Source organism: Leptinotarsa decemlineata, unplaced genomic scaffold (assembly GCF_025532065.1).
Source record: "Leptinotarsa decemlineata unplaced genomic scaffold, Ldec_3_MD MMD2_tig00000218_RagTag_RagTag, whole genome shotgun sequence".
Classification (NCBI taxonomy): Eukaryota; Metazoa; Arthropoda; class Insecta; order Coleoptera; family Chrysomelidae; genus Leptinotarsa; species Leptinotarsa decemlineata.
Window position 1 is genome coordinate 2,081,369 of NW_027412545.1, and position 12,994 is coordinate 2,094,362.

Genomic DNA, 12,994 nt, shown 5'->3' on the forward strand with positions numbered 1-12,994 from the left:
TATTATTTAAAATAATTTTAATCTTTCAATAATTTTTATTTCATTTGCTCTTCTATAGATTTAAAATCTGTTAAAACGCTTTTTCAAGACAATAGAAGTCCCAATTTTTAACATTCAATAAGTGAATCGTTTGTGAAATATAAACACGAAGTTATTTTTCGTATTGCATTGTTTGGTATAACAAGTTTTTCAATGATTTTATTTCACTTCCGAAAAAAAAACAATATTTTTCAACACTCAAAGATATGCCATTGTTTGATCTCGTAAACTTTTCTGGTTCACTTTTCTCTAAAACAGTCGAAAACTAAATCTACCTACTGAGCCATACTCTGTCGTCTGCTTCTTTTCATACTTAGTTTTTATTGTATATTTGTCACTCCACATCTTTCTACCTTTTGCTTTTGAAAATAGAATATACCAGTTTCTAGGAAACTTATCTCGAAATTACCAGATTTTTTATCTACCCCTTCCTTCGACCCCCGTCGAATGACAGGTTCAACCCGCAATTTTTTAAATGGGAAGTATAGACTTGTGATATATAGTTTGAAAGGTCTCTTCATTCTCTATTCAAAAATATTATCGCTTTCAAGTTTATTGCAACAATTAAGATAAAATAAATTAAAATCATGTAGTTATCGAAATTCGATAAAATACACCCAAAACTTATTGCAATATACTCAAAACGTATTTCATGTTGAGGGATTGATAATAAGAAAGCAGTAAACAAAAACCATAGCAGTGTTTTTTTAGATGGTGTCCTTGAAAAAACAGTAAACGTTATTTTAAAACGACTTGTCAACTTGTTTTGCATGTTACAATATTAGTTGTCAGTATTTTAATTTAAGTTTAATGTTCGTTAACTTCAAGTCTGACAAATGGTTAGATTAACGGAAATGCATAAAATAACAGTTTTACAAATGATTGCTACGGAGATAAAACCCGAACACAACAGGAAGTAGCTCGCCTATTTCCTAATTTACTGCCCATATCTCAAGGAATAATAAGCAAAATAGAGAATCAGTTTCGCAAGCTTTTTCATGTGGGGCATATAAAAAAAGCAGCTGCCAATGCAATGAGTGATGAACTCAAATTGAATGTGATGCTTGAGCTTGAGGAAAACCCACATACATGGAGTAGACAGGCATCCAATGCATTCAATGTTAGTAAACATATTAAAAGAAAATAAAATGTATCCCTATAAATTGATACCTACTCAGGAGCTCATGGAAGACGATTTTGATAGAAGAATCTATTTTTGTGAGCAAATGATGGACATGTTGGATAACAATATCCAATTAGAAGACGTTATGCTTTCTGATAAGTGTACTTTGTCTCTTAACGGGTATGCTAATCGACAAAATTGCCTCTTCTGGTCAACGGAAAATTCTCACTGGATGAGAGAAGAACACACGCAATACCCTCAAAAGTTAATGTTTGAGCAGGGATTGTAGGAAACCATATTATTGGTCCCTTTTTCATAGAGGGCAACTTGAATGGCGATAATTATTTGGCACTACTTCAAAATAATGTAATTCCAAGTTTAGCAGTTTCCTGATCCAGGAAACCCTCAAGAATGGCCAGCGCGATCGCCTGATCTTTCATCATTAGATTTCTTTCTATGGGAATATGTAAAGAGCAATGTGTACAAAACTAAACCTTCAGAATTGAATGACTTAAAAAAAAAACGAATAACTCTTGCGATTAGGTCGGTCACGCCTGATTTACTAAATAATGTTAGAAGTCAGTTTTACTTGAGATTAGGACGTTCACGATGAACATTTTGAACATCTACTTCGTTAATATCCATATTTCTTTTTCGTATTCTACATTTCATTACGTTTTGCATTACATTTCAGTTTTTGATTGTATTTTATCGAATTTTGATAATCACATGATTTTAATTTATTTTATCTTAATTGTTTCAATAAACTTAAAAGCGGTAACATTTTTTAATAGAAAATGAGACCTTTCAAACGATATATGACAAACCTATACTTCCCATTTAAAAAATTGGGGGTTGTACCTGTCATTCGAAGGGGGTTGAAGGTAGGGGTGGCATTTTTAGGCTGAAGAATGTCAAATTATAATTTACATTTGACGTGTTTCGGGATTTTTTTTAAATAAATAAAATAAATAATGAATTTATTCCATTCGGCAGTACAATTCAATAAGTTAAAAATAATCTGTAAAACTTCTCAATGTAGCCAAAAAATCGAACAATAATTTTTGATTTGATGCATTGCCGCATCATGCCACAAAAGGCATGATGATAAATTAATATAGTTCCATCTCTAGAACTGATAATGTCATTTTTATTCACTGATCTAGCGACATCTGCTAACAGGCATCTATAGTATTTTTGTGACTTAATTCAGCGTTTCAACCACACTCCAAGAAGTTATATACGATATTTGGGGTTTCGATTTTTTATTAACGTACCTTAAAGTCCTAGTCCATATATCCCACGCCAAAATGTATATATTACGTCATTGTAATTTTTAGCAAATTTCTGGGAAATATTGTGAATGTGACAACTTTTCTTGCGAACGTAATGATGGCGAACTCTGTAGCGGACCTGAACATGGAATTTGTAACTGTGGTGTTTGCAATTGTAAAGATGACTGGACTGGTTCGAATTGCGCTTGCAAAAAATCCAATGCAACATGTTACGCTCCTGGAGTTGACAATGGGAAATTATGTTCAGGTCATGGAATATGTGAATGCGGGGTTTGCAGATGTGAAACAGCAGAAGAGGGACGCTACTCAGGAAAGTTCTGTGAGAAGTGTCCTGTAAGTATTTCTCAGGTTTATATTGTGTTTGTTTCTAATGTGATACTTGCAGACTTGTTCTGGTAGATGCATGGAGTTCAAAGACTGCGTTCAGTGTCAACAATATAAGACTGGACCTTTGAAAGACCAGAAAGATTGTATTGCGAATTGTACCAAGTTTGTTCCCATAGCTGTAGTTGAAGTGATAGGTATTTTTTTTTATTTTTCTACCACTATGAGGTAAATAACCATTTTTTTAGTCGATGAAAATAATAATGAAAATTTGTGTACTTACTACGATGATGATGAATGTAGATTCGAATATGTTTATTATTTTGATAATGAAAAAAATATTCAAGTTCGAGCCCAACAAGAAAGAAAGTGTCCAGATAAGGTAAGCTTCTGTTGAAAATATAATCTTTTATACCTATACTTACTTACTGGAAATAATAATGGTAAAGCAAGTGAGCTAATGAAAAATTCAACTATGAACGTACCTACCTAGATGTCATCTTCTCATTACTTCATTTATTCCAAATTCAGTATTCTAGAATAATTTGTAATGTTGATTGACCTTTTGATAAATGAACAAATGTACCATTTCACTCATTTGGTTTATTCAACCAAAATACAATACTGAAATTTGAACTCAAACTTTAAGGTAATGTTACATTATTGATATTAACCATAAATAGAAGTATATTCCTAATAAGAGAACAAGTTGCTCTTTCTCCGCTAATATTCTCATTCAATAATATTGAAATATCTACCTATGGGTAAAATCGTTCAAAAAAACAGTTAAGAAGCATTATTACATTCAACTGGCATTGCATTTTCATATGTACCTCTCGGTGTTCAGATCACATATTGGATCGGAAAATATCAAAAATAACTATCAATGGGACCCGGGGCTCATTCAGCTGATATTTATATCAGCTAGTTCCATTAAAAAGTTTAGGGCATTTTTCGAATCTGTTCAACATAATTAACAAAGGATTTCGATATAGAACAAAACGAATTGTCACCCTTATTCGTAATGACATTTCGAAATCTTCCTAAATCTTAATGCATCGGATAGGTTTCAGTAATTCAAGAATGTTCGTGTTTTATTGGCGCTAGTGAAAAGGGTAGATAGTACCGTAGTGACAATTCGACGTAATGCTATCCTCCTGCTTTCGCGAATGGTTTGCGCATCTCAAACATATTATAGTTTTCTCCACTTGTATATTTCACGTAATATTGTTCAAAAATTTTATTGTGGATGGAATACTAAGAATTTTCCTTTTATTTTTCAGGACATTAAGAAGTCAGATATTTCTATTGTATAAGAAACAACACCACAAACTTTTTTTTCACATCAGTGAAGGATAAGACCGAACTGCAACCGACTATGGCTAATATATATGTTTTTGATAATTTGTTGAAGACAAAAAGGATGGTGTTCCCATAAGGAAAAAATACTCGCAACAAAATGGCAATGACTAAGTGAAAACCTTTAGGTCCATTTTTCGATTCGATACCATAAGAATGCTTTCAGCTATATATTGCTGCAACTAATGGATTGGAAACAAAAGAGTTTGATGATGAAACTGATTCGTTATGGACTGAACGAAGATATATAGGTACAACTCAAACTCGTATGATCCAATTTACTATTTATTTGACAAAAAAGTTTATAATCAATAAAAACGTATTCATATCAGTATATAGTTGATATATTGTTTCATTATAAATATTGAAAATAAAGGCAAGAATTATAAATCTTTCAATTTAAAATTCTATTCCCACCCATAACATGTGGCTATGAGGCTAATGACCATAGCTGTCCAATTCATCAGTCGTAAACGTGAGATGTGAATCCAAAAAATGTAATCAAATTAGGTTGGTGTAGGTTAGTGCATGTATCACATCCATGTTAATGATCCTTGGTATTGAGATGAATTCACTCATTTTTTAATCTTTTCAACCATTTACTTCTGGTACCTATATAGAATGTGCTAACACATACACAAACATAAGCACAGTATTTTATGTTGAATAAGTTTTGCTGAAGTGTTGTTCAAATGTTAGGTATAACCTATTTTTTCCAGTTGAGAAGTTATTGAATATCGGTAGTGACTTTCGGACCGAAGCATATTTCCGGTTACCTCCTTCTTTGTCAAACTTTAAAATACAAAAAGTATATATTCAACGTTCTCTCCTCTTCAAAAACTCTTTTGACTGTTGTCGAAACGTAACAATGACGACTAATTTTAATTCAAACAAAAATTACCGTCAAAAACCACGTCTTTAGACCGTAAACAAAATTTGAAAAAAGTTCATGCGTTCTACTTATGTTACAATCGCTGTTGGCTCTAGCTAGATGCTTGCTTTCATCCTATTCTCTCAACACAAATAAGGCGAGTTCTTAAATTCATCATAAAAATTTCAATGCATTACATTACAAGTCACGAAGTGTTCTGGCGATGCATTGAATTTATTGGAGCCTCTGGAGACACCCTACATTTTGTTTTATAAGAGAGAGGACATTGTTAGATCAAGATCTTCAGATGATGTGGTGCTGCAGGTTTTTCCGGGTTTTCGTGCAGCTGAAAAAACAAATGCGCCACTGGAATCAATGAAGTCGCCCCGGAGCGCCAATTAATTTTTATTGTTGTTTTTATTTAATTTTTATCATCGTTTTAATACAATTTACTTCCATCGCTTATAATTTGCATTACTTCGACCAATAGAAAAACTCCAACGTTTCAAATAAAGCAATAGATGAATCCATTGAATCCATCGGTGGATTTACCAAAGAATTCAAATACTCTTCTAAAATATACTTGTCAAAAAAAGAGGTAGTTTCTCAAAGCAATACAAATTTTTTGACACTCAGCAGGGTTCGTATATACGAACCGATTGCTTTGTCGATGTTTTGTCCCTGTCATCTGTCATCGCCATTTGTCATTGTCATCTCCAACATCTTGACATTTTTTGTCACTGCTCCGAGATTTTAATATTTTCATTTTTCCTTCCATTTCTTTTCAAAAATGGTCGTATTCAATGTGCTGGGATGTTTTTGAAATGAGTAACTTCTCAACAAAGATCCTTACACCATATTAATCATTTTTCGGTTGCGCAATTCTTTCTCACTACGATTTGTTTGTGATACTTCCTGTGTGAACAGATCAGCAATCATTCGGTGTCCCCTCCCTGATGTGGAAATACAAATCGAAGCATCTGAATTGAAGATAAAGTAAGTGTTTATCTGATTTTTATACAAATATGAAATATAAATAGTTATTTTATTACATTCAAAAGTTATCCATTTCAATGGACACAACACCACTTTTAAATTTTCCATTTGTTTTATAAATTGATTTCTAAGTATAGGGATTAACAGGAAATGAATAATTTCAACAAAAATATCTTCTAATCTTCAATAAATTCTTCGAAACTAGTCATTTTAAACTTGATATCAAAATCTTAAGTTCCATACTTCCAAGTATGTGTGGGTGTGAAGTGAAGGTTTCCCAATAAGTGGATGCAATCTTAAAATTTGTATTTCATTCATTCAATAATCGTATTTGTAATGACACCTTGTCCAATACCAACTGAGTAAAACAGCCTACCGAAATAATTCTGATTTTCTGTGAATTAATAGCCTATAAATAAGTGACTCATATTCTAAAAATATTTGATCATTCACTATTTGTTTTCCATGATAGATCCAAATGATATAAAAATTTGCTAAAAATTGTAAATAAACTTCATATGAAGTACAAAAGAATAATTGTTTCTTGATTGAATGTAATTAAACTATCCCTAGTTGGAATTATCCCTCTAGATCTCATAAATTATTCATTGGCTATGTGTGCTAAATTACATAATAAAGGGCAATTTGGATTTTATTTCTGGAACACTGATACATTTGGTATATCAGTGGTTCTTCAAACTGAGAATGATCTTGTTGCTAAAGAGTTTACCTTATAAGGAAGGTAAAACATACACTGTAGTCGGATGCATTTAAAAAACTGGTATTCCAATAGTTGATGGGACAAGTTTATATTCATTGTGAGGCTACAGGAGGTTAATTATTGCCGCAATACTTAGTAGAATAGTTATATACATTTTTTCATTACACATTACTTACAATGTGAAAAGGGTATTGTGAAGCACAAAAACTTCAAACCCTTCTCGTTAGTTTCATGTACCTTCCATTACAATACTAACTCTTTGTAATTAATATGAAATCTCCTTCTAACTAGAAGTTATCACTGTTCTGAAATGATATAAGTTTTTATTTGCTTTTCGATTTCAGATGATGGAGTCCCTGTTAAGATATTTTTCAAGGAATTGCTTTATAATCATTGTGATAGTCACTGTGGTAATAGCACAAATACCCCAAAGATTCACTTCACTTAATCCATGCACATCAAAAGGAAAGTGCCACGAATGTATTCAAACACCATCATGTGCTTGGTGTTACGATCCGGTGAGTACCTGAAAATAATTTTCAAACATCATTTCAAACAAAAACTTGTAAAACACTCTTTCAAATTCATAAGTTGAATAATGCTCTCATGGTGAAGTTTCATCATGGTTTATTGGTTTTCGGGATACTCGGTAGTGATTGACCATGTTTACACTACATCTTAACGAAGGATTTCTAACAACTGATTTCACTAAAACCAACATTAACATCCTAAATAAACACCATTTTCAACCAGTGTTATCAAACCAGTTTGATAACATCAAACCTTCTGGAAATATGATTAGCATTATAAAACTGTATTTGTTGAATCATTTAAATACCTACTATAAGGGTTGTAACAAGTTAGAGACATGAAAGTCCCCTATAGTATCAGAAAGTAATTTGTTTTTAAAAAGTGTGATTCAACAAATGAAGGGAATATGTGAGATAATGATAAGGTCTTAGTGCCTGCTTGTCTCAATAAAAAAAGAAAGAATGTTATATATATTGAGATGTAACTTTATAATTGATAAGAGACTGCTACCTTTTCATAGATTTTTCCCTCACTTGATTGGTGGCATACAATTTTCTAATTTATATGCAAAGCATGTTTAATATTCTGACAGTTCATATGTCAAATTTGGGACGAGTTTTATAAAGGTAGATATTGAGTTATGATTCATCCATTGATGAACACTCAAAACGAACAACAATCAGAAGTTTCAAAGTGGGCCAAAACCAGTTTTCACCATGGGTTCTGTGTTAGGTCCTAATTTTTTTATATGTTGATAACATCACTATAGTTGATATATCTGGATGTTTCCCTCTTATCGCAGATGATACAATAATATTTTTGAATGTAAAGAAACTCAGCCGAGTTACTAAATGGCAACATCAGATCGTTCAAATGCTTGCTTGATGAACTTCCAATAAACTAAGATATATTACTAAATAAAATTAATAACAAAATTTCTTGGTTTTATTGACAACAGGCTGAAACACGTCAGACAACTCAAGAGTAACATTTTCTCCATTATAGTGGACACACCTCTATGCAGGATGTGTGAACAGGAAGATGAGACTGTCAGGCATGTCCTGTGCGAGTGCCCGGAGTTATCGTCAATAAGAGAGTGTGTGTTCGGCGAGTCTTGGCCTACACCTGCCGATATAAAGGAGATGTCACCCAGCGACCTGTCCACCTTCCTGGAAAGGACAGGATGGACGACGACCCAGGAGGACAACTCCTTGGGAGGATGTACAATGGGTCACATGTGGCCTAAGTGCGTGGGCTTACACTCACCCTCCCTACTCTACAGATACAGATACAGATTTCTCCATTATATGCAGTGAGAGAGGTTTTTAATGATCTAATGACCTATTGTATGACTTTCCCCGTGGCTTCTACCATATTCAAAACCCTGCTAATACAGTAATTGAACAATTTCTCACTTACAGAACTTTGGCGATAGCGCTCGTTGTTTTCAACCATCACAAACCCACTTTAAGGAATGCCCTGAAGAATATGTTTTAAATCCTGACAATATCCTGAGCACAATACAGGCCTACGAATTAACAAGGGCACGAAAAGGCAGTTCAGGAGGAGGTGGGATGATGGTTGGTGGTTTTGAAGGAAGTTACAATCACTCAGAACATTGGTCTGCCAGTGGTTCTACGAGTGGCCAGTTTGAGGGAAGTGCAGGAGGTGGGGCAGCTGGCCAAATAGTCCAAGTATCACCACAAAGACTGAATTTGAAATTGAGAGCAAGTAAGTGAAATTCATTTACTTTATTATGTCGTGATCCCAGGAACATCCGTCAAAGGGGGTAATGATTATTGAATTTATTTGTGGTTGACTGAAAAGTAGGTGTTGGGTAGGTTCAAAAGGATAAAAGTTATCCCTGACTTATTTCGTTCCCTAATTTAATTTGCCTTATAATGATTTTTGACTTCTGTTTTGTAACTGTGTATATTGAATAAATATTATTATTTAGTGAAAATCCCCCACTCGTACTGGTGTAGTAATAGCCACAGGTTTATATTTTTAATAGTAATATTAATTTTTAGCATTATTCTTTGAATTCAGGGTGTATATAAGTGTATACCTCTTCTACTTTTAATGTTTGCAAATAGCAATCATTTTGAAGTTATTATACACCAACTGTTCTTGCAGTTTGTAAATATTTCCTGTTGCTTATCAATTTATTATGAAGCTCGTGAATTTTTGAGCTATTTCTTCACCTCTTTTCGGTTGGATACATTTGACTGCCACCCCAAGACTTTTTATCCATTCAGAATAAAATAAAACGTATTTTTCATCCCCACGGCCATCCATAACAAACATCGACTAGCTGAGTTCTAACTACGTCTTGGTAACTCCATAAATACCAAGATAGGCTATAATTTTCTTAGTTGACTTTTTGTGGAAAATAATGAAAATTGATGTCACAACATTTAGATATTTTTGCCCACAAGTCACATTGAGGTACTCATAGTATTGATAGTTTCAACTGGATTCCAAATCACTAATATTTGAAATGAGAAAAAATTATAATTGACAAAATCTTCACAAATTCAGTAGAAGAATTGATATAAGAGCGATAAACGTAAACACTCATTAACTACTAAGATGAACTGTGTATTGGTCCATAGTTCACAATATCGACACCAGGGAGAATATCGCTTATTTTGAATTCTCTATAGCTGAGGTAATGTGTTCCTATTCCAATTACTAAAGGAAAACACTTTGACAGAAGCCAAAACAATCTGTTTTCAACATGTGAGATGGAACCATTTTTATAAAAAGCTATGTGTGTTAGTGAAATTCCACATTATAATGGCCTTCAAATCCCAAATAAGATACATATATGGTTATTTTTGTTGTTTGTACATTTCATAACCTTTCACTTATTGTTTAACCCATTGACTCATTCATTCTAATTTCAGACCACAGTAATTTGGTTTCTTTGAAATTTTGTACTCATTATTCATTACTCATTTTTTATATTTTCTTTTTTTGATATGTCATTCATTTTGTTCTTCAAATAGAAGAACAAATTCAAACAAATTATGAGATTTATTAAGGAATGTGGTCTTTCAGGGCTTGCGTCAATGTTTTGGTTGGTTTCCGGGTTTTGTCAAGATCTTCTTTGGTTATATTCTCCAAACGTTTCAACTGCAACTGCAGTTCTTCAACCAAGCTACTGAAGATGACTACCGCACTTGCAGTTGAAACGTTTGGAGATTATAACCAAAGAAGACCACGACAAAACTCAGAAACCAACCAAAACAAATTATGAGATTGTTTTCAAAAACACATTGCTCATGCTAAATGTAGATTTTTTTTTGGTAATAATACGTTTTTGAGTCTCGAGGATGAAATCAATAGAGCAGCAGTGCTTTGTGACTTATCCAAAGCTTTTGACTGTGTCAATCACAGCATATTGCTTCGGAAACTCATAAGATATGGTTTTAGGGACAACAGTCATATTTGGATTAGTTCATACCTTTCTGACAGAAAGCAATTTGTAAGAACGTCATCTAACTCGGACGTGGGAGATATAAATTGTGGAGTACCTCAAGGCCCTTTGTTAGGTCCTATACTGTTTCTGTTATACATTAATGATTTGACCAACATATCGTTTACAGGAAGCTGACGACACCACATTAGTGTGGCATGACAAAGACAAAAACAGATTGCATAACAAAATGTGCCAAGACATGAAAAAAGTGGAGAATTGGTTTGACTCGAATCTTCTATCGTTGAATACTAGCAAAACAAATATATCAGCATTCAAGTGTAATATACCTGATATCCCCCTAGACAATAACAAGATAAAAAATAACTCCACTTTGAAATTTTTGGGAATTCATTTAGATGAAAATTTAAAATTCTCTCAGCATATTGCACACACACACACCAACAAAAAATTGGCATCAGGATGTTTCGCACTGAGAAACATCTCAAAAGAACTGGGGTTTGCTGCAGCGAAAGTAGTGTATTATGCCTTGATAGACTCTCATCTAAGGTATGGTATACCCTTTTAGGGTGTTTGCAGTAAACAACTCATGCAGTCGGTTTTTGTTTTTGCAGAAAAGGGCTATCAGGTACTTATGTAAAGCAAAATGGCGGATTTCATGTAAACCCCTTTTTCGAGAACATAGAATCCTTACGGTTATTTCAATATTTATATTGGAAACCGTGTCAATTATACATAAAAATAAGGAGAACTATGAATCTACAGCTACAGCCACATACCATACAAGGCGGTCAAATGAACTGAGTCTACCAATTCCAAAAACATGTTTGGTTCAAAACTCGTTGATATATAGGGTGTCCCTGGACTTCCTCTTTTCCTCTCGGGAATGTATAGATGGGGTCAAAATATCACCAGTACTTCATATAACTTTTTTTCCTAAAATCCTTTGTTACCAAGTAACGGGCCCTCGAAGTTACAAAATGAAAAATGTTTTTCTTTGATAACTTTTCAAGTGAATATTCAAAATCATTAAAATTTTGGTAATTGACTAAACAAATGAATTCCTTCGATGAGCTTTCATGCAGGAGTCAGTTGTTTTGCTACAAAGTCAGGAACGGACTACCCCCGATGGTCCACACCCCAAAACTTTGAAATGAGAGATATTTTTCAATATTTTTCAACAAATTAAGGTTACTTGGACAATTTTATGAATAAAAGTACTCGTGTGGAAAGTCGATCGGAGCAACGAGTCTTGATAAAAATGTAGTTCTACTCGACGACATCAAACCCGCTCGTCCACCATTATTTGAAATGAATAATTATCAAAGCAGAAATAATAATGATAACGTTAATTCAACAACATTTATCCTGAGATGTCTACCATTATTCGAAAATATTAGTTTTTAAGGAAAATGGAAATGATAGGTAAAATGTTCATAACGAATTTTTATAATGCAAACACGTTTAACTAACGAAACTCAAGAGCCTCAAGAGCAAACAGAAATGAAAAATTCGCTACAGAAACTGCTCGATATGACCACCTTCTCTCTCTATACATTTTCTTAGTCTGCGAAGACACCCTCTCTGTACTTGAAATAGCATTCCAGGGTCGTTTCGTATGGCTTCACAATGTAATGTTATTCTATTCAACAATGCATCTCTTGTGTGAATAGGTGTAGCGTAAACAAGGCTTTTTAGATGCCCCCACAGAAAGAAATCCAATGGATTTAAATCCGAAGACGGCGATGGCCATGAATATGGCCCACCTCTACCAATCCATCTATTGTGGAAAATATGGTTCAGATGGTCACGCACAATCAAACTAAAATGAGGAGGAGCGCCATCATGCATAAACCACATATCTCTTCGGGTTTGCAATGGAACATGTTCCAAAAGTCCATTCAAATCGTTCTGAATGAACTCCAAATAACGTTCTCCATTCAATCGGTCCTGTAGAACGAATGGTCCTATAAGATGGTTTTCTATGATACCAGCCCAAACATTCACGTTGAATTTCCGTTGGTGTTTGGTTTGCAATATCCCATGGGGATTTTCTTCGGCCCATATATGGAGATTATGAGAGTTGATAACTCCATCTCTACTGAAACCTGCTTCATCAGTGAATAAAACTCGATTAATAAAAGTCATATCCTCTCTTTGCTTATCCATGAACCAATTGGCATATTCCAGTCGTGCTGGAAAATCTTGAGGTGTCATGGCATGTACCTTCTGGATGTTAAATGGGTGGAGCAGTTGTTCCCTAATTATTCTATGAATAGTGGGCTTGGATGTA

The 12,994-nt window shown here is 33.8% G+C and overlaps 1 protein-coding gene across 1 annotated transcript in view; it reads left to right on the forward strand.

The window, feature by feature from the left end:
• Positions 1–12,994, forward strand: part of mys (position-specific antigen beta subunit myospheroid) — a 58,528-nt gene that overhangs the window by 28,602 nt on the left and 16,932 nt on the right. The window contains exons 10-15 of the mRNA XM_074173338.1: positions 2,503–2,790; positions 2,843–2,978; positions 3,030–3,163; positions 4,065–4,091; positions 7,073–7,246; positions 8,681–8,990. Coding sequence (XP_074029439.1) covers positions 2,503–2,790; positions 2,843–2,978; positions 3,030–3,163; positions 4,065–4,091; positions 7,073–7,246; positions 8,681–8,990 — 1,069 coding nt within the window. The remainder of the gene's footprint in view (positions 1–2,502; positions 2,791–2,842; positions 2,979–3,029; positions 3,164–4,064; positions 4,092–7,072; positions 7,247–8,680; positions 8,991–12,994) is intronic.